Consider the following 23,623-nt stretch of genomic DNA (forward strand, 5'->3'; position numbering starts at 1 on the left):
CAGCGAATCAGAATCGACTCGAAACGTTCCTCTCAGAACGTAACACTACTATACTCTAATCTCCCTATTGGCAATACTGTTCAAGTCCAGCCATTGCTGTCATAGGTAACTGTAGGTGACATCAACCAGGTACGAAGAGTGAAGTGATAGATTTACCTAATTTGGATAAAATAAGGGAAAATATTCAACACATTTTTTATTTTTGAAGCATCTCAAGACCTATATGGATTATCGACGTTTCCAGAGAATGGCTGCAGCCGTCCCCAATTTATATCAAAATGCTGGTGTCCTCAAATATGTTGGCAACCGCACAGAAGGTAAGCCTACTTAAAGTTGATACTTAACTGCACTCTGTACATGTAATTATCAAGTTCGTTGTGTTACTCACGTATTACCTCGTAATATCTAAAAAAAAGGTGTGCGTCGTGGGACGTGCGATAGAAATGATAAATTCGGTGGAGTATCGTCTGTCGATGTTTTCATCGCACTTTTTTTTGTGCTAATACCAAATCATCTGCACCACCTGAGGGGCAGGGGAGGGGGGACAGAAGGCGCAGACTCAGTACGAATTAATAGTCCAGGAAATATAGGGACATGAGCGTTATTATCTTGGGGCAAACTGACTTTTCTAGGCGGGTAGTAAAAATGCTTTACGTACACATATCAGGACAATCTCTTAAAACTTAGAAATCAACTGCGCATGCGCGAGATTCATCGGCTGTTCTTGCAGCCTGTAGTTGATACGAATTTTTGAGGTTAGAATCTCAAATAATTGATATAGTGACGCGGAAAGGTTCAGGAAGCATTTGTTATTGGGTCGGAAAGTCAATTCTACAAAGAACGGTCGGAATTTAATGCTTATGCGCTTTGAAAATTCGTTTTATTCGATGAAAATAAGAAATCGGTTTAAATGTTGGGTGCTTGGAAAAAACGAAGCAGGTATGTGGGAACTGTTTATTCAATCATTTCTATGATTTCATGTATTAGAAATGACAATGAAATTTTTTTCTACTAACAGGAAATACAGTCAAGATAATTACATCTTTGCTATTCACTGATATCCCTACTAAAAATCGAGGCATGAGATCTGATGTAAGATGTCATGTGAGAAGTTACGTGAGAGAATATGAGATCTGATATCACATCTGATATTACCTCATATGAGTTTCCGCACGTGTTTACATTAGATCTCAGTAACGAATTTCGAACTGAGCCTTTATATGAGATCTTTTACGAGTTCTCATGTCAGATATTTTCTATGATTTTTGTTAGATCTCAATTGTAATTTTATTTGAGATCCTAGATCGTATTTTATTCGAGATCTCGTCCTAGATATCCTGGTCACAAATTGTACTTGAAATTTGAAGAAAAATAATAGGTAAGTCAGAAATTGTTGTATATTTGGATCGCAAAACATTGTGCAATCAATTTTTTTTTTATTCATCACATAGTAAAGTTACATAAACATTATTTTGGTAACAATCAATTTAGATGATCCACATTGCAATTTCTTTATTATTACAAATTATTGTTTGCATTTCTGAGGTAACTAAGATTGTAATTGTAATTTATACTTTATTGAAGTGAAGTACCAGGTGTGGCTATTAAATGACCAGACTGAAGTTATAACACTTTTTATTCGTCACCAATTACAATAGAAGTTTTATTGCCTTCAATGTACTCCGTTGGCGATCCTTACACCGCTCCATACAACGCTTGCAGTATTGAAAGCAGTGCTGGAAGTCCTCTTCTGTCAGCTGGTTGAAAACCTCCGTCGCTTTTGCTTAAACCGCTTCTGCACTGTCAAATCCTGTCCCCTTCAGCGCTGATATATATCTATTTATGTTCAGGAGCATACGAGGATTGATATTTTATATATATATATATATATAAAAACGAATATACATCAAGTGTATATAAAAATAGAAAATAAAAATAGAAAAGAAAAAAATAAAAAATATAATATGAAAAAAGTAGAAATCTAAGAAGATTTAACACTAGGATAATAACAAAAATGTGCGTAAGCTTTAATAGTTAACAATAATACTAGGATTTTAGATTATTTAAATTTCATTTTTAAGTAATGCTTCAACGTCTGTAGTTTTGAACCACTTTACGATTTCCGTTGTCACTTTCTTCTTCAATCTGGTTTCACAGTTGAGCAGTTTGATTCGGAGTGCGGTTGGCATGGAGTTGATAATTTTTAGACCTATGTATTCATAGCTTTTTTGTTCTATGGTTTTACGCCTTAATGGAATTCTCAATTGTTGAGCTGTAGTTCGTCTTGTAGTTCTTTTGGATTCATTTGCAGGTTCTTTTTCGATTCCCTCAGTACTCAGGTACAGGATTGTTTTCAAGGCAAAAGTTTCTTTAATTGTCAAGTGTTTTGATTCCTTGAGTAGTTGTTCAGAGGAGTATCTTCTTGGCTTATTGGAGATTATTTTTAGAACCCTTTTCTCGATGACTTCTACTTGTTTTATCGTGGTTTTGTTCATTCCTCCCCACAGTAAGATTCCATATCTCAGTATCGAAATGAAAAGCGCATGGTATAAGCATGTAGCAAGTATTTTTTCGTGGAAAACATTTCTCATTTTAGCGAATATAAATGGTAAATATCTTAATGTTTTACATAAACCGTCGACATGATGGTCCCAACGGAGATGGCTATCGATTATCACTCCTAAGTATTTAGTTTTTTCAGCGACTTGTATATCAAGGTTGTTTAGCTCATGTTTGAAAGATATCTTTTCCCAGGTTGGTATAGATGATTTGAGAGAACCGTATAGCATAGCTTGAGTTTTTGTTACATTCACTGTTAAGGAGTTATTTGCAAACCATTCATAGATTTTTGGCATCTCTTTTTCTCCATTTTCTCTTAGTTTATCCCATGTTTGATCTTCAAAAATAATGGAGGTATCATCAGCAAAAGAGTAGATTTTACCAGAGCAGTTGAGATTGTAGAGGTCATTCAAGTAAAGTATGAAGAGCAGTGGTCCAATTACGGTTCCCTGCGGTACCCCATATTCCATGATTTTAGGTTCGCTTAGAGTGTTTTCAATTTCAACTACTTGCTCTCTTCCTTCAAGATAGCTTTTTATTAGAGCCTGAGGCACGCCTCTAATTCCTATTAGTTCTAATTTCTTCAGTAAAATTTCATGGTCTAGAGTGTCAAAGACCTTTGCCAGGTCAATGAATAGGGGAAGTCCGGGCAAAGTGAACACCTTAACGTTTGATGAGTTATAGAAAAAAAAACCAACAGATATGAAAATAAAACAAATAATCTATATGAATTAGTCTTTATTAAAGTTTTTAATATAATCAACAAAAATATGCCAACATCAGTATTTTAATTATAATTATAAATAATATTGAAAGGTATGCTGCTATGCACTTTGCCCAGAGCACCGGGTAAAGTGGATAGGACATTAGGGCAAAGTGAATACAAGTAGCCGTGTGGTTCCGGCAGAGTAAAATACATGAGGATCACTCCATCTGTTCTCGTGGATGTCGTACGAGTTGACTAAGGCATACAGACATCAATATAAGATCTCTAAACAGCCTCCCCAACCCGTCAAAGCTTTTATTTATCAGCGCAGACGTCACAAACATATTGGCCCTGTCCTTTATATGCTGTGCATTTTTCGTGACTCCATTGTTTACAGGAATTGCACTGAATCCAGTCATCAACAGGTTTTTTGTTTACTTCTATGTAATGTTCTCCTCAAAAATAGCACACACAATCTGCTTCATTTTCTTTATCATGAACCTTACGTTTTTTATTTTTAATATCTTTGGTCGTTGTTGCCTTTTTCTTTGTCTTTTGTTTAGTATTTAATTTTTTTATGTCTTCTTTTACTTTAGTGTTTACTTTGACAAATTTGACTTTCTGCTCTTCCTTCACAGGCGTACTTGCACCTCAGACTTATTAATCTTTCCTTTGCGGGTACCTAAAGGAACGTGTGCAGTTGGAAGCGGTCTTACTTCTTTTGGACTAAAATAAGCTTGAGGACGATTGAATCCTTTAATTCTGCCAATTGACGTTGCTTCAGGAACTCTGAGAGTAATTTGTGGATTTCGGCTCATAAATCCTGCTAGCCAATCATCACCAGCCTTTTCACTTTTGTCCCAACTTGGCGGGTATGTGAGATTATTCTTTTTTGCGTAAGCGAAAACCATCGCTTTGAAATCTTCTCGGGTTAACTCATAAAACATACTGTCCATCTCTTGCAAATATGTTTGAAGATCGCCTTCCTGTTGATCGTTGAAAATTTTACGAAAACGTCCAAGCTAAGCAGTTGAACTGCCTTTTTTCCAATGCCTATAGAGAGTAACATAAGGTAAACCATACTTTTTTGCCGTCGTTTTTACGGGAATACCAGAGTTGCAGTCTGCTATTGCAAACACCATACTATCTTCACTCCATTGAGCGTGATTCGTCTTCCTTTTGTATTTTTTTACCATCTAAAACAACAGAAAAGCAAAATTACTCAGAATGTATTAAAAACAAATCAAGGTGAAATATCTCGTATGTTTTGTGGTTTATCGATTAGTTGCTAATAGTGTATGATTCTCTCAAAATAACAGCTTAACCTGTTTTTTGACAAATTGAGCAGAAAACGGACAAAAAACCAAAAAAAAAGTGATAATCTTATATATGAGTTACAGGGCAAAGTGGATATCGGCAATTAAATCCCCGACAGTTTTTAGGCATTTTGAGCTTATGTTGTCATGCCCTGGATATTTGGAGTATTTTAGTTTCATGATTTCCTTGTAAATTTCAATTTCAGATACAGGGTGTAGGTAAAAAGTGTCTGCGATTTTTTTGATACCGTGACTCGAAAATTCCTTTTTCTTAATTTTGATGCTAGATTTTTCCCTACATTTGCAAAGTAGTCATTGAAAAGATTCGCTCTGTCTTTTCCATCTTGAGTTTTAGTTCCATCTTCTTTGAGTAATTCTAAGTATTCGTTTTTTTTTTTTCTTGTTTTTCCTTTGCATGAACTCATTAACTACGTTCCAGATATTTTTTTGGTCTGTTTTGCTTTTCTCAATTTTCTTGATGAAGTGCTCATATCTCGCTTTCTTAATTGATTCTGTCGGTTTATTTCTGTACTGTCTGTAATTTTCAATATCGGCTGGATTAGCCGAGAGTTTTGCTTTTTTGTGAAGTTTGTCTCGTTTTTTTATGGATCTTATTATGGCTGAGGTAATCCAAGGCTGTTTGTTTCTGTTACTTAATTTTGTGTCATATTGGCTCCTTTCGATCGCGTTTTTTATAATTTCCGTAAGTATTTCGGCGCAGTGATCAGGTTCATAGCTGGCATACAGTTCAGACAGGTCTTTATCGGATACAATATTTCGAAATTTTTTGAAGTCCATTTTCTTTCGTTTTTTTGGCAGATTTTCACTTCTTTTTTTATTTGATTGTACAATTTTAATAACAATCGGATAATGGTCGGTAATTGATGTTTCAATGACAATTTGGGTTAGCTTTTCAATAGCCTTGTGGGGCTTTACAAAGCAATGGTCGATGCAGGTTGCAGATGTACTCGTTATTCTGGTTGGAATTTCAATGGTAGGAAAAAACCCATAGGCTGCAAGTGTATTTAGATATTCAGTTGTAGTTTGAGAGTTATCCTTTAGGTCAATATTGAGATCTCTAATCAAGATTTGTTCTGATTGATTGTTTGCAGTTCTGGCATGCCAAAATTTTTCCAGGTGCTCGTTAAAATCGTTAGTGTTTAAGGAAGGTGATTTGTACACAGCATAGATCTCATATTGTATATTATGTTTATATATTTTGTTTATGTTTATTGTTGCCTGGCTCATGGTTTCAATTGAGTGTTCATTATATAATTCATTTTTTACGTATGTTATTATTCCATCATTTTTGTTGGATTGTCCATGATTATATGACAACTGGTATCCTGGGATTTTGTAAAGATTTTCATTTACTTGCCATGTTTGCGTGCAAATTATGACATCTAGAAGCTCATCCATTTCGTTTATCATGATTAGTAGTTCTTCGTAGTGCTAGTTTAAACTGCAGATGTTCATATGGATAATTATGAGTCCTTCAGGGCCTTTTTTTAGTATTTTTTTATATTCAACGGTTGTGGCTTTCAGAGTTTCTTCTACTTTGTGATAATTCATTGTGGTTGTTTCATTATTCGATGATTTTCCCCGCGGGGAAATCAGTCCTCGATATTATGTACCGTTTTCTGTCCTTGAAAGATTCACATTTATCTTCTTCTGAGGGAAGATGTTGTGTGTCTCTTGTCGTTTTGTATTTTTCATTCGATTTTATGCAGTTTATGCATTTTTTCTGGTTTTTATTTTGGCATTTTTCAGACAAGTGGTCGTCAGCGCAATATTTGCAATGTACTTGTTCACATTTGTTACCCGTGTGCCCATACCCATGGCATTTCCAGCACCTTCCTGTGTTCAATTGGTTGTAAACTCGGCAGATTTGCATCCCAATATATAATTTCTTTTTTTTCATGATCGGCGCATAAACTTTCGGGCTGACTCGTATGTAAGCAGTGTATGTGTTTTTCTTTTCGATGTGTTTCTGGTATGTTATCTCAGTGTCTTTTTCTTCTAGTTCTTTCAATTCGTTTTGTTGTGTGATTGTGTTTGTAAGCTCTTCGTTGCTGTATTTTTCAAACATACCGACAACTTTAATAACTGGTTTCCAAAGTTCCTCTTGTTCGCATGTATATTTATTTCGGAATATCTCTTTAATTTTTTCAGTAACTTCAGTGTTTTCGTCTTTCTTTCTAAACCTCATTCTAATAGTTCCATGTTTCAGCTTAGTTGTTTTGTTTACGCCTACCTTTAGGCATTTAATACTTTTGTTTATGTCTTGGATAGTCTCGTCTATGTTTTGATGTGTATTGGGTTTAATTATTAAGGCTGGAACTTTTGCTATATTTGTTTTGGTTGAGTGTTGGTTGCTAACAATACTGGAGTACGACGGTATGTCTGTGTGTTTAGTTTTTTCTTCTAGTATTCCATTTTTTCTTCAAGGAATTTGTTTTTATATTTCAGAACATCATTAAATTCTTGGAGTAGTTTGTTTTGTGTTTTTAAGTGTTCATAATCCCATGTTTTGCGTGAGATAGATGATAGAAGTGTCCTTGCTGTTTCAATGGTCAGTTTATCTATATCCTCTTCAGTTGTTTTTGAGGTTATGTCGTTTTCGAAGTGTTCACTGCATAGGATGAGTGAACCTGTAAGCCAGGTTCCTTTTTTTCTTTCGAAGCAACTCCGGTGGAGTGCTATTCCACACACTACACATACGTACTGCACTCTTGTTGGCTTTTTTTGTGGTATTTATAAAATATTTTGTCAGGAGGCTCGCGTTCTGCGTCCTCCATAACTGATGCTTGCGATACGAAGAAATGACAAAGTTTTGATGTCTGTCCTTACATATAAATATACCGTGTGTCCATGAGGAAAGTGCGCACCTTATGCGCGTGCGTCAAGTCATTCAAATTTTATTGGCTGACAGTTACCGCCTAATTGAACAGCCGACGCAATACCAATCGCAACTGTCAGAAAACGGTCAGAGCCCATATGTAGTGGTGGGTTCCTAGGGACATTTTCTGACTTACCTACTAGTTTTAATCAAATTTTAAGTAAAATTTGTGACCAAGAGATCTAGGACGAGATCTCGAATAAAATACGATCTAGGATCTCAAATGAAATTACAATTGAGACCTGACAAAAATCATAGAAAAGATCTGATGTAAACACGTGCAGAAACTCATATGAGGTGATATCAGATGTGATATCAGATCTCATATTCTCTCACGTAATTTCTCACATGACATCTTACATCAGATCTCATGCCCCAATTTTCAGTAGGGATCTGCTTCTGATATTCAATTCACCACACGTACAGAGATCATCGACACTTTTGTTGGTTGGCGAACAAAGTTGTAGGTTTTAGGGTTTCTTTCAATTTCAAATCGCGTGAAACGTATCTTTTAAGCAACTTTCTTGCTCTCTCCCAATTTCAAGAGGTAACATGAAAAATTTTAGGACCTTTGAAAATGAAAGACATCCAACCGACCTTTTAAGAAATTGGAATATTTTACTATTTGTAACAAAACCGTAAATCTCTTTTTTTCTCGAATTTAGTTCAACAAAATTTACCGATAATTTATAGTCAATGTATTTGTTCCTATCAATAATTTATTGTTACCAATATTAAAAATTTTCCAATAATTTAAAATTAAGTCAATAAGTGAGCAAGTGAAGGGAATCTAATACTAAAATTGAATACTTAATATTTGATTTATAACCCTTGAATGATACAAGTTTTAGGAATGACTAATTGGATATTGACTAATCGGATTCTAGATCTCCTTGTTCCTATAAAACGAATGAATATCTAATTTTCAACAAAGTCATGGAAAAATGTTCTTGAATAATCTCTTAGTTGCTGTTATTTAGGAACAACAGACTTAATCCAATCCAATACAATATCTATTTCTTAGTGCTCCGAACATCACCTCAAAATATGAATATTCAAAAAGAATCCCCGTGTCACAAGTCCTATTACAAAATTCTTGATTTTTACCTTGCGCCGATGGATAACTTCTGTATTCCAGGTTCCATTTCCAACATCCGGATGAAATGTTTTCTGTTTCAGACAGTGCTAACATGAAGTGCAGGAATAATTGCAATAAATAGGTTCACAAATTTTCAGTCTCAGCATAGGATCCCTTAAGGAGGGTAAAATTGAATCTGGTTCTAAACTTTCGATAAGTTGCAGGATAACTCTGTGATCCAGATTCATAATGAAAAAAATTTAGCATGCAAGTAAACCCTATTGTAGACCAAGTGATTATTTGCAGGACATCGTGTACTACTAACTGCTATCTAGTTGCAGTTATCACACGTGCTTCGGTCTCGTGGAACCCCAGTAAAGTGTAAAGAATGCACTCACTTACTAATACACATTGCCTTGCAAATAATCACTTTGTCTTATATAGGATTACTCACTCGCTAACTTTTTTATTATGAATCTGGATCAGAGAGTTATCCTGCACTTTATCGATAGCGTAAAACCAAATTCAATTTTACACTTTTTACGGACTGAAAGCTGAAGACTGAAAGCTTGTGAATCTCCATTTACCGGAATTATTTCTGCATTTCATGTCAGCATTGTCTGGAGCAAAAAAAATCTCATTTTGAGATTGAAAATGGAACCCAAAACGCAGAAGTTATTCAGTAGCACGAATTGAAAACCAAGAATTTTATAATGGTTCCTGCAACAAAGGGACTCTTTCCAAATATCCTTGTTACAAGGCGATGTTCGGAGGACTATGAACAAGATATTGTATCGGATTACATTATTTGGAAAAAAATCTTCATGAACTTCGTTAAAAATTAGATATCTATTTATTTTGATGGAACAAGGGACACAATCTTGAATCCGATAAGTCAATATCCTCGTAATAATGTTCTGACATTACTCTAAAACATGATTGTCCTTGAAGCTAATTGTGACGTTAAGGCGCATTTTGAGAAATTTGATTTTCAACTTGTGTCACAGGATGTGATCTACGTTCCTGAGTTCTACGCTTCTGATTAGAGTTTCTTTGTTTCGAACCGCACCAACATGAAATACAGAAATCATTTTAATAAATCTGATATTACTTGAATTTTCAATTTGAGTATTAGGTTCCCTTCATTTATTTAATCGAACATCATTGAAAATTTGCGAAATGAACTCTGATAATCATCGGAAAATTTTTAATGGTAGTAGCAATAATTTAATTGATCGGAAAAAATATATTGACTATCGACTATTGGTAAATTTTGTTGAACTATTTTCGAAAAAAAAACGATTCACAGTTCTATTACAGATAGATAGATATTTAAATTTCTTGAACGCTCGGTTTAATGTCTCATTTTCAAGTGATAAAATTCAATATTACCGCCTGAAATCACAAAAGAGTGAGAAACTTACTTAGTTGCTTGAAAGTGGCGACGATCTTTGTACGAGTGATAAATTGAATAGGCAGATAACCGTGAATATTAGAGATGTAACTATTTTGGCCATATCACCTGTTGATAGAACAAAATTTCATTGTTATTTTTAATTTACATTTGAAATTCGTCGCAAAGAGACACATTTTTGACTTGTGTGTGAAGCTTGTTGATATGTGCACACATGTGCTGTATGTGGCTATTAATGTGAATTACATTCACTTGGCCATTTTTGAACGGCGGGCCGTTCATTTTTGACGATATGAACTACGTATATCATATTTATAGCGAGAAAATTTAAACAATTTTTAATTTAAACAAAACAATTTTCAAAATACAGGTGATGAGAGAAATTAATGACACTGTAGTTAGGGCGGCTAGGTGGTCTAGTGGAGTAAGTCTCCGGTAAAGCATCTCTAGATACCAGGTTCGATTCCTGGCTCCGTCGTTAATTTTTCAACTCACCTGAAAATTTCGAAATTGTACTCTTCTCTAGCAAATTTTTCTCGCTATAAATACGACATGCGTAGTTTATATCAGCAAAAATGAACGGCCCGCCGTTCAAAAATGGCTAGGTGAATGTAATTCACATTAATAGCCACATACAGCATATGTGTGCACATATCAACAAGCTTCACACACAAGTCAAAAATGTGTCTCTTCGCGACGAATTTCAAATGTAAATATATTCAATGGCACACGAAAACAAAACAATTTTCGAAATACAGGTGATGAGAGAAATTAATGACACTGTAGTCAGGGCGGCTAGGTGGTCTAGTGGAGTAAGTCTCCGGAATAGCATCTCGAGATACCAGGTTCGATTCCTGGCTCCGTCGTTAATTTTTCAACTCACCTGAAAATTTCGAAATTGTACTCTTCTCTAGTTATTTCTGATGTATGAAATAATAAAAGTGATCAAATAAAGTATTCCCACCTACCCGCTGCGTTTCTTCCAAGCATCCAACATTTAAACAGATTTCTCATTTCAGTCGAATAAAGCCAATTTTCAAAGAGCATTAGCATCAAGTTTCGACCCTTCTTTGAAGAATTAACTTTCCGACTCAATAGCAAATGCTCTCCGAGTCACTATCTCGACTGTTTGAGATTCTAACCTCAAAAATTCGTATGAACTACATCGCCGCCAGAAACACAGTTTGACAGCTGAAACTCGGAGTGGCCAGCCTGACCGAGCAGCCGATAAAACTCTCGCATGCGCATTGACTGTATAATTTCTAGAGATTTTCCCGGGTATACATATGGAGCATTCCATACCAAAACGATCAAGATTCTACGGTGAGGTCTCAGATTTTTGAAATTATTTTTTGTATGAAAGTACATGACAAAAAACTCATTCGGTAATTTTCTCAGAATTTTTCGACCCAGCGGATCTGAGTTATGATTTAAAAACTCCAAAAAAAAAACTCCACTTTCTAAAATCTGAAAAAATTCTGAAAAATCTTATAAAATATAAAAAAAAATTTCACGCTTATTAAAAGATGAAGATTTCATAACTTCAAACGATAAATTGAAATTAACGCCACTGTTAAAAATAGTGTGCATTCAAGTTTGACGGTGAATATCTTCTGAACCGTGAGGTATACAAAGAAATTGTAGGAGACCTTTTTTGTAGAGAATTCAATTTCCTACGAAAATATGATATATATTTTTTTTATAGATAGTAGATACCGAGATATGTATTTTTCTTCCTCACCATAAGAAAAAAATAGAAAACTGCGAGGCGGAGGACCTTCCTATTAAAATTAAGAGCTCATACTTGGAGAGAATGTTTTTGAGGTCTCTACCAACCAAGTTTTCGGAGTACAAAGTGAAAAAAAAAATATTTGATTTTTTTGGCCCACCCTAATGCATATATTATACAAAGTATCATATTGCTTGTAACACACTCCCTTAATGTATGCATTGGTAACTTATTATAATATATTCTAGCATCATTTCAAGTTCTTGAAATCAATTGTACATTTTCAACTAATGTTCAAAACATAATAGTTATTATACAGTCAACCGAAAATAAATCTCAAAAAAGACTGAGTTGCGACTTAATTTACACTTCCAGCCAACTGTACAAGTTTGATATAGAGATATTAGACAATTTATTTTTACAGTAAAGTCTTATCATTCATATTACATGTATAGCCCTGTGTAAGATCCTGATCTTTGTACATACCAATGTTTGTTAAAAAGTACTCTATTTTAGTCGGACCTACGGCCTTGGTTAACATATCTGCTACCATTTTATTCGTTTCAACAAATTTTAGTTCAATCAATTTTCTATCAATTTTTTCTTTTATAGAATAGTATTTTATATTTACAGGTTTTAGGGCATGACTAAACTTGGCATTCTTTCCAAATTCAATGGTGCTCTTATTATCACAGAAAATCAATGTAGGACTTGAATCTTGTAACAATTTTCCTTAGCCAAAGTGCATCAACAGCATCTGATAATGATTGTAGTTCAGCTTCTGTAGATGATTTTGCAATAGTTGATTGTTTTTTGGCTCGCCAGCTAATAGCACTCCCTTGCATCAGGTAAATGTACCCTGTAATTGACTTATAATCAAATTTATCTGATGCATAGCTGGCATCACAATAGCCAAATATTTCAGATTTGCTTTCAGCGTTGAATGTTAGACTTATATCTGATGTACCTTTGATATATTTCATTAGGTTTTTTACTGCCTGCCAATGTTCTTCACCATAGCAGGTATTGAATCTACTTAACAGGCTTATTGCATAGGCAATATTAGGCCGGGTAGCTTGAAATAAGTACATTAGTGATCCAATAGCATAAGGTATCATTCGAAGTCTTAATATTTCTTCTGGCGTTTTGTGCCCTATATTAGGTCTTGGAATCACTCCTGGATCTATTGGTTTACTTTTTCCAACGCAATCTTCTAAACCATATTGTTTTAACGTATCTTCTATGTAATCAATTTGGTCTAATTTTATAATTTTATTTTTTCTATCTATGGTTATGTTGATGCCTAGTAGTTTTTTTACATTTCCAAGATTCTTTACTCCGAAATGTTGTGTTAAACTATCATAGAATCCCTTGAAGAGTCTTTCATCTTTGTAGAAAACAACCATATCATCTACAAAAATACATACCATAAAATTGATACCGTTTTCAGTGTTTGAATAATATATACATAAGTCATTCATGGATTTCGTTAGTTTCATTGACCTAAAAATGAGGTCTGGTATGTTATTCCATACCCTATTAGCCTGTTTAAGACTATAGATGGCCTTTTTTAACTTGCAAACTTTAGATTCATTTCCCGGTGCTATAAATCCTAACGGCTGAGTTACATAAATGTCTATCAATTTCACCATTAAGAAACGCTGTTGTTACGTCTAAATGTTTAATCTCTAAGTCATATCTTGCTGCATTTGCAAACAGTATCCTCAGAAATGAATATCGTACAACTGGTGAAAATATTTCTTCATAATTTATGCCTTCTTTTTGTTTGAAGCCTTGAGCAACTAGTCTGGCTTTATATATTGTCTCTCCTTCCATAGTTTTCTTTTGAGTAAAGACCCATCTTGTGTTGATAAGATTCGGTCCAGCTGGTAAATCTGTTATCAGCCAGGTGTCATGTGAGAGTATGGAGTTATACTCCTTTTCCATCGCTTGTATCCAAAGATCAGCTGTTTCACTATTAATTGCCTGTTTATAGGTCTTAGGAATTTCATTTGATTCTGTTCTTCTGTTGAAAGCAGTGTTATAATCTCTGTGCCATATAGGAGTACTTCTTTCCCTTCCAGATCTTCGCAGTTAAAGGTTTGGAGTTTTATTTTCGCTTGATACCGGTCTCGTAGATGTTGTTGGACTGGGTGAAATATCTGAATTCTTTTCTCCTGTTTGATGAGAATCTTGTAGATCTTGTGGTATAGGTTCTTCAGTGCTTGCATCTTGAAATTCATCGCTGTCATCAGAGTTTTGTTGATCATGAATTACCTCTTCATCGTGAATGGGTAGCATAACAACTGATTTTGAGTTTATTAGGCTGGATTTTTCATCAAAAACAACATCTCTGCTGAGTATGAATTTCTTCTCTTTAATATTCCATAATTTATAGGTGTTTGAATTTTTACAGTATCCCATAAATAGACAATCAACAGATCTATTGTCGAATTTGTTGAAAGTCTTAGAGGGAACATGTGCAAATGCTTTGCATCCAAATATTCTTAAGTTAGATAAATTTGGTTTCGTACCATACCACATTTCATATGGAGTTTTTCCATCAAGTACTTCTTTTGGAGATCTGTTAGACAGGTAGGATGCTGTGGCCACTGCTTCTGACCAGAATTTTGTTTGTACATCTGCATCAGCAAGCATACAACGAGCTTTATCTTGTAATACTCTCTTGATTTTTTCAGCTCTTCCATTTGATTATGAGTTGCCGGGTATTGTAGTCTGATGATCAATTCCGTTAGTCTTTAATATTTGCATGAATTTAGCATTAATATATTCTCTGCCATTATCACTTCTGATAGCTCTGACAGTTTTTCCAGTTTGATTTTTAGTATAATTGATAAAATGCTCAAGACAGTTGACTGTATCACTTTTTAGTTTGAGTAGATAGATAAAAATCATTCTGGAATAGTCATCATAAATTGTCATGAGATAACGGTGACCTTCTATAAAGTTAGGTTTTATTTCACAGAGATCCGTATGAACGAGATCTAAGATAGCTTGCGCTTTCTGATAATTTTGTGAGAAAGGATTTTTTACTTGCTTGCCATGGATGCATGTCTTGCAGAACTTCCTTGTTGCATTACTGAAGTTTACTCCCTCAACAACATTTTTCAGTTGAGACAGGTATTTGTAGTTGAGATGAGCCAGTCTTCTATGCCAGGTCGACAAGTCAGCTTTGCTGGTGGATGTTGATAACAGAACTCGGTTCTTGTTTTCATGATGAGTTATATTTTTCTGGTCTTTCTTATTACTAGGAGCATTTGATACATTTAGTCTGTAAATTCCATTTGTGATTTGATTTGCAGTCGTAATAATTTCGTTGGAATGTTTTACTGTACATTGTTCATGTTCAAATAACACAATAGAACCTTTGTTTACTAGGCAACTTATTGATATTAAGTTTAGGACAAGTTTCGGTACACACAAGACATTTTTTAACATTACCTTACAAATTCCATTTGGTGTTTTACAATTAATCATGACATCACCTTCGCCAAATACTTTTACTTGGTTTGAGTCTGCCATGGAAATTTGTTCAATTTTGGAGTGACGCAAATTAATGAATTTCGATTTCACAGTACACATGTGCCTTGATGTGCCTGAATCTAATATCCACAATTGTGACACATCAGCTTGCTTGTTATTAATAGTTAAAAAACTAAGAAGTGTACAGAAGGTTAAATTAACCGACAAAGCTTCACTGTCGGACTCATCATCATCATCTTCATCCTGGTTGTCATCTTCTTGATCCTCGTATTTGGTAGCAAATGCTGCCTTTGTCCCTTTCGACTTCACTGGACAATCTTTTGGCATAATAGCCGTGTCGATGACAAATATGACACATTATTTTTCTAAGTGCCGTTTTTGACCTTGAGTGACCACTTTTTGCCCGCCAGGAATTTTTGAGGGACGCACGTGAATACATACCTCGTATATCACGTGATTCTGTAGCTTCACGCTGAGCTACTTCTTCAAGGATGCTTCCTTTTACTTTATCAGACGTGATATCCGCTCCTGAATTCTTCAGTGCCATCATCATTGGACGATAATACTCGGGTAATCCCATCAGCAACAGCATAGCAACAATTTTGTCTGGAACTGCCATATTTGAGTTTTTAGCCTGTACGCTGCATTTAGTTTCTTGGCAATATACTCTTGTACTGTTTCCCAGTCTTCTAATTTCGTAATGCACAGATCAGTTAACATATTACAGACACTGAAAATTGCTTGATCATCATACACAAGTTTCAGTTCTTTCCCATATTTGTTTTGCCGAATCTGTCTTGTCGAAATGTACTCGAACATTCGGCTCAACTGCCATGATCAACCGCGATCTTACTTGAATGTTATGATCTTCATCGGTATCTAGATCTCCCGTAGTTGATTGTTCAATAACATTCCAGAGTCTTTCAAGGTGCAAATATGCCTCCATGGACATAGCCCAATCATGATAATTATCCTGTCCAGTCAGTTTCTCAATCGACTGGAATAACGAATTATGTGATCGGGATGCCATATTGTCCTTCAACTGTCGCTGGCCATCACACGCGTCTCTGAGCAAGAAATAAGAGTTCCACTAACTTTGCTCGTGCACTACTCAATTATTGTTTTCCTTGGTAAAGGCCCATAACCTGTTGCAACTAATGCATTGACGACCAAGGGTGGAGGAGTAGATAATGAATACACGGAACTAGAACTGACTTGGATGTATTCAAGGTGCCATAGAAATATTAAACTATAAACAGAGTTGTTGTGGAAGCAGAGTAACTACTCTGACAACACTCACATCATGACTGACCTAATTCATCAGCTCATTCTTACACCTCTATGACACACTCACACACATACATGCATACATTATACAAAGTATCATATTGCTTGTAACAATTTTTATAACACGATCTTACAGCACTACATCACATTTGTATAACACTTCAGGAAATATATTCGTGAAGCCTCCTTTGCATAGGACTGGTTTATAAATTCATTTACCTTTTACTTCCGCTGCGTTTAACATACTATTTCTTAACTCACACAGGACGACTTACGGTGAACAATGATGTCCGTTCGTTACCCCGATGCCAAGATATAGAAGTGAGGCCATGCTTACCTGGATCCAATGTTTGCGAATTTAAGTTTAAAAAAGAGTTGTTCAACGTAATAGAGGTAAGAAATAATGATAGTGGTTTTGATCCACAAATTTGCGTGGTGAAAATGAAATATTCATATTTCCCTAAAATCTACAGGTTGTGAAGCAAATCAACGATAATTTCATAGTTGCAGTTGCCCTGAACCAAGATGACATCGCCTTGCTATTGATTGATCAGCATGCGATTCATGAAAGGATTCGTTATGAAGATTTGCTCAAAGGTATTGGTAAATTCGGCTTTCGTTGAAGCGTATATTATCAACGTTGTTTAAAATAAAGATAAACACTCAAGTTGACCCTCATACAATGATAAAAGTTTTGCACTGAATAGGTTGGGGCTAGTTGAGCCTGGAACATACAATTTTCTGCAAGGATTCTTTTGCACTCTGCTTTTGTACACGCTTTGAACTGCCTACCTAACTTCAGTTCTCTGATACATTTCATCCACCACAATTTGAAATCAATCTATCATTACGTTTCAATACATTGCCATACTCCAATAAATCTCCAAGTGTTATTTTATTCTCATAAATCAAATCATCTGAAACATATGAATCACCAACTTCTATTTCATTATCAATTATGATAAATGCAGACGTGTGTGAGAAAAACCAAGTCACGCTGTATTCCTTAAAGCTATACATCAAAGCGTTGGATTTTTTCTTTTTTTGTATTCACCGTTTCTTACTGCTCAATTGTCATAAATGTTTGAATAATTATCAGTTAATAACTTCCAACATTTTTAACTCAAACCAACCCGCTCTCAGATAAAAATTTCCGCAGCGTAATTTATCGATTTCCGCTTAAAGTTTCGAACCTCCATTGCAAACAATCTCGGCGGATTTTCGAATTAAAACACAAAATTAAAGATTGATATACAACGCCATTTTATGCTTTTTTTTAGATGTAAGCAGTACATAAAAGTCTGAAAGTTGTGACGATTTGTTTTTTCATTATTACAATTTACAGCTACATTGGATGAACTATCGACTTTTGCATTCTCAATAGCAAATAGTCAATCTCAATGCAAATCATGAACACGTTCAACTACAAGACACATTCGTTCTCGTACCAAATAAATAAATGAATTAGGGTTGTATAATGGTAAAGAAAAGAAATAAGATGTAAAAATAAATTATTAAAAAAAAAAACACTCATTCATCCATCCATTCACTCTCAAGATTAAAATAACGCATAAATAAATCAAAGGTGTATAAATAAAATGGTAAATAGAAATCATTAAAAAATTATTCATTCATCCATCCATTCATTTGCAAGATTTAAAATACACTCCCTACACACAAAATATTCATATAAAAATGTCTTGGTTTTCTTCCCATTCGATTGCGTGCTATTGCGAGTCTATTCCACTTCCTCAAGTCTCCGGCCATCTTTGGTTCTTTACGTTCATGCAACTTTTGTTCTGTCTGTCGTCGTCGAAGCTCGTTTCATAATGTTCATGTTCGTAGATGTATTTTTCAATTCATGTTATTTGACCAGGAAAAGAGAAAGAGAAACCATGACTACCAGACACTGCTATTCGTACGGCGCGGCGTCTTATCGTCGAATGCTTCCCGCGTTACTGCGAATCCCGTCCCCCACATCATCGTCGCCCCAAACGTCACGTTTGGCTTATCACCGTACTACCTTAACTATATGACTCTCACAAAGTTTTCAACCTTGATTCAATGTGGGTTGAATTTTTATTCACTTATTATTCATTTGTTTTTTAGGATCATTTGAACTGAAACTGAGAGATGTATACAAAATTTCGAAATGTGTCAGTGAAATTCATTTTCAATGGTTCTAACCTTCTAACGAGGTTTTGTATTCTGAATCTGTTGTGAAAAAGAGATTTATTATTAACAAGCAGCAATAAGAACTAGCCCTATACCCACAGGAGACGTTAGTTTCTTTACTTACACGTACTATTATACATTATAAAAATAAAATACCAATTTTCAATACCAAAACCTGAACTAAAATTGAATGACTTTCGACACAATGTTGCACGTTTAAAACGTGTTGCAGATTGTAGTCGATACTGCCAGCCGCGACGTACTAGTGCTTGTCAGGCACAGGCCAAGCAATAGAGCAGTAAATAAGTGATTGTGTAACAAAAATATTAACAGAATTCCGGCTGTGCCATCACACGAAAGGCAATTTCCAATTGTATTTTGTGTCAAAAAAAAAATACATACGAAATCTTTGTTTTTTCAAAAATTACTGCTCTGTCATGTTTGTAGCTTGTAGCGCAATCCCTTCAGATGAAAGTAGTGATTGGCATGTTCTTTATTTGTGCACAAGTCAGGCGCTGTCACATGAATAGTTGTTGCGCAATTGCGATTTCAATTTTTGAATGCCTCATCTTGCAGTGTGTCTGGATACATAATTAACGGTCGGATTTTGAATTTCCTAACAGAGTTTGAAAGTAGAAGTATAATACATCAAAACGTATATTCGAATTTTGCGTTGAAATGCTGCGAAATAGGTAAAAAATACTTGCAAACGTGACTGAAAACGGACTAGCACGCGAAAGCGGTTGAGTAGTGGGGGTAGAACGGCAGACGTTGAGAAGCGCGTATACTAGGACAATCTCTTGAAACTCAGAAATCAACTGCGGATGCGCCGAATAATTCGGGCTCATTGGTCGGCGAAATCTTCCCGCAACGATATTTTGGTTTGCGAAGCTGGAAGTCAATGTACACAAAATGTGACAAGATTTGTGAATCTCTGGCGCGTAAAGAAGCGGATAGACGTTATGTTATTATTTATTTTCAATTAGCTTGAATTGTCTAAGAAGAATAGTATCGTTGAGCAATACCGTGGTCGATATCAGAAGATATTTAATCGACACTCTTAAGGCAATAGGTTTGGCTTGTGTGGATGAGTGAGAGATAACAGAGACATAGGTGCGCTCAGCACCTCTTTTGAGTAACTAGATGTAAGTTGGTGTAACGAGTTTGTTGCCTGTGTGTATCAGTACAAACCATTGGAAGCGACGTATACTTGAACAAATACAGTTTCTGTTATACACAAAATTAACCTGTTCCTAAACAAAAACTCATCAATTCCTACATTCTGTGATAACAGACGCGATAAGGGTTTTAATGGAAAAACAAATATTAAATGCTACAGAAATTGGGTTAGTTATTTAATGAAAGAAGAAATCTGAAGTTACATGTGGAACGTCATTAACAAGTAGGAGTCTGCAAAAACTGAGGCAGGTTAGTAAAAACAACGTTCATTGTAAAAAGATTCTTCATTCACGTAAACTTAAAAATAAATGGTTTGTTGATACACTACAGATCACGGTTTCCGAATATTTGATCATTGTACTTTTATCGAGCCAATAGCAATAAGTTTGTTATTTAATTGATGCTGCCAATTCATGCTACCGAGGAATCACTTTGTGCACCATTGTAATTCAAGCATTATTATTGACCAGCATTATTTTCCAAATTTTACACCATTCAATTTGGTATCTTATTTTGAAGCTTGCTTTTACTCTCTTTGGCATTAAATTCAGATGAATAGTGTTTCAAGTCTTGTATTAGATTGAAAGATAAATTTTTCCAAATAACTGAACCAATCTCAACCTAAAAACGTTGAATAATTTCAGTTGGAGATGTCTTTACAGTTGATCTTAGTTGACGGTGTTATCTGAGTAGTTAGTCGATGTAGTCTCGTTCAACCCCAGCAAAGTCTAAAGAATGTATTTACTTACCAGTACACGTAGCGTTGCAAATAATCACTTGGTCTACAATAGAATTTACTTGCTTGCTAAGTTTTTATTATGAATCTGGATCAGGGAGTTATTTTGCAACTTATCGAAATTTTAAAACCAGATTCAATTTCACACTCTTGAAGGGGTCCTACGCTGAGACTGAAAGTGCAAGAATGTTAATTGCAATCATTTCTGCATTTCAGGTTAGCACTGTCTGAACAGAATAAATCTCATCCGGATGTTAGAAATAGAACCTGAAACACAGAAGTTATCCAGTGGCAAGTGGCGAAAATCACAAATTTTTAAATGATTCCTGCGAAACAGGGATTCTTTTTAAATATCCATATTACAAGGTGATGTTCGAAGCACTATGACGTAAATATTGTATCGAATTGGATTGAATCTATTGTTCCTGAATAACAGCAACTAGGAGATTATTTGAGAATATGTTTTCATGACTGTGTTGAAAATTAGATATTCATCTGTTTTAAAGGAACAAGGGACACATCTTGCATCTGATTTAAAACGTGTATCATTTAAGGGTTAATAAATCAAATATCACAGAATATTCAATTTTAGTATTGGGTCCCCTTCGCTTATTGAATCGGACATTGTCGTAAAGTTGTAAAATAAACTCTGATAATTATTGGAACATTTCTAGTATTATTAACAATAATTTATTAATCTGAACAAATACATTGACTATAAACTATTAGTAAATTTGGTTGAACTAAATTCGAGAAAAAAGAGTTTCACAATTTTGTTACAGATAGCAAGATATTCCAATTTCTTGAAAGATTGGTTTGATGCCTTTCATTTTCAAAAGTCCTAAAATTTAATGTTACGTCCTGAAATTACGAGAGAGCGAGAAAGTTACTTAGAAGATACGTTTCACGCGATTCGAAATTGAAATAAACCCTAAATCCTACAACTTTTTTCGCCAACCAACTAAAGTGGCGATGATCTCTGTCCGTGTGATGAATTGGATAGGAGAACATATCAGTGAATAGCAGAGATGCAATTATATTAGCTGTATTTCCTGTCGATAGTAAAAAATTTAATTGTTATTTCTAATGTATGAAATTATAGAAATGATTGAATAAAGTGAGCCCACCTACCTGCTTCGTTTCTTCAAAACACCCTACATTCAAACAGATTTCTTATTTCAGTCGAAGAAACGAATTTTCAAAGAGTGTATATTGTCCCGGAATATAGTAATACAAAAAATTCTCTATTGCTTGGCCTAACAATTCAGAGAACAAAACACTACAGCAAACGTCAGGCAGGAGCGGGGGAAGGTATAAAATATCTAGTTCGCTGTTCATGCGTTATCAGTCGATCAACATTGCATTTCGGCATGTTATTCGAAATTTCAAATTGAATATGACCAATCGTATTGCTTTATTTGCAAGAGCCTGAAGGGATATGAAAGCTACGTGGCCGCCGCTTAGTACCCGCCTCGCCCTCATGTGGTCCCTAAATAGCTTCGTAGCACCCCCCACCCGTGTCTCCTAAATGAACGACGTGGTTTATAAACGTTTCCTAAGTTTATTATGATAAATGTTCAAGAAGTGATAAGGCATGTGGAATTGTATATCAGTACGTAGTAGATTTTGAGATTTTGATAATGAATATGAAAATTGATGTTTTGCTCGTTTGAGATAAGGACTTGGAATATTATATCTCTTGAAACATGGAATAGAAGTTGACTTGTCAAAATGTCTTCTACGAATATACTTGATAAAAGTCGAAGTACAATAATTATTGATGAGAATTGGAATAGAAGTTACAATTATAGCCGTCAAAAATGAATTTAACTGGCATTCCTATTTCATATTGGAAGTCCTATAGGAAATAGTTCGTTTTATTTCATTTCGGGTTCTGCTGGAATAGTTAATAGTAAATCAAAAAAGGTCATTTGTAGAAAAAACATAGAAATTAAAAAGAAAAATTAATTTTAGAATCTTTAATTTTTAATTTTATTATGAAAATAACGATACGAATAAAATGTAACGACACGGGTTCGATAGATTTATTGTTTGAACGAATGCGACTATTCGTTTCAGTGTGCGATTTGGTATCAATCATGTCAAGACGATTCGTATCCATATTGATTCGTATTCAAGTGAATTACAGTTGTCCCATGAAATGTCAAACATTTGCAATATTGGAGAATGGAAACTTTTCTAAATCGTTATTACAATATGTTATAATTATAACAACATATAACAGAATTGTATTTGGTAATTCTGAAAAAAAGACGCATAAGTCTCATGTTCTGAATACCTCGCCGCAATTTTCAGAATTGGAACTATTTTTCTATCATTCTGTACCTCATTACAACCAGCGCACAACTTTCTGAAAAAATATTTGATATTTTACCGTTTCTTCTTAGGATAATCCACAATAATAATATTGATAATGGCTATGACAATGATAATGATAATGTAATGTAATGTAATGTAATTTATTGAAAAGGCCGTAGGACGTAATCCTCTAACGGCCAAAAGCAAATACAAACATACAGAGTGTACACAATATTTTGAAAATAAAAAGAATACAATTCAAAATAATAATAATAATGCAAACAAAATCCAATTGCACTTGGTCAACACAACGCACAACACATGCTTAAAGTTCAACACGCTCAATAGCCAGTAAGTAGTTATAGCAACTTGTCTTAAATATTGCTAGTGATTCAGCTGCTGTTATCGATGGTGGCAAAGAATTCCAAAAGGAAGTGCCAAAAACCAAGAAGGAGTGCTGAAGGATTGAGGTCCGTGGAATCGGCGCAATAAGTGTGTCAGTTCGATTATTGTGCCTATGCCTCGCGATGTTGTGGTTTGTCCTAATTTGATCCGTCAAGAGAGCATTCTTATTTAACCCTTAGCGTCACACATTTTTCCTTACTTACTATCGACTTGAAATTTTTTACTCGAGGGTTTTTGGGGTCGCTGATTACGAATCTGCACTCAAAATTTGAAAATTCAAGATGGCGGATTCAATACGGCGGACCAAACGTGCAAAA

General features: G+C 34.9%; 1 protein-coding gene across 4 annotated transcripts in view; it reads left to right on the forward strand.

The window, feature by feature from the left end:
* LOC124218795 (DNA mismatch repair protein MutL) overlaps nucleotides 1-23,623 on the forward strand; it is a 79,331-nt gene that overhangs the window by 241 nt on the left and 55,467 nt on the right. For 2 of the 4 annotated variants that reach the window (XM_069135771.1, XM_069135775.1), the window contains exons 1-4: nucleotides 41-129; nucleotides 209-317; nucleotides 16,758-16,885; nucleotides 16,966-17,089. In XM_069135771.1, the coding sequence (XP_068991872.1) occupies nucleotides 224-317; nucleotides 16,758-16,885; nucleotides 16,966-17,089 (346 nt within the window). In that variant the 5' untranslated portion in view covers nucleotides 41-129; nucleotides 209-223. Of the gene's footprint in view, nucleotides 1-40; nucleotides 130-208; nucleotides 318-16,757; nucleotides 16,886-16,965; nucleotides 17,090-23,623 lie in introns of those variants that run through there. The other 2 variants (XM_069135773.1, XM_069135774.1) reach the window with 2 other exon arrangements.

Source organism: Neodiprion pinetum, chromosome 1 (assembly GCF_021155775.2).
Source record: "Neodiprion pinetum isolate iyNeoPine1 chromosome 1, iyNeoPine1.2, whole genome shotgun sequence".
NCBI classification, from domain to species: domain Eukaryota; kingdom Metazoa; phylum Arthropoda; class Insecta; order Hymenoptera; family Diprionidae; genus Neodiprion; species Neodiprion pinetum.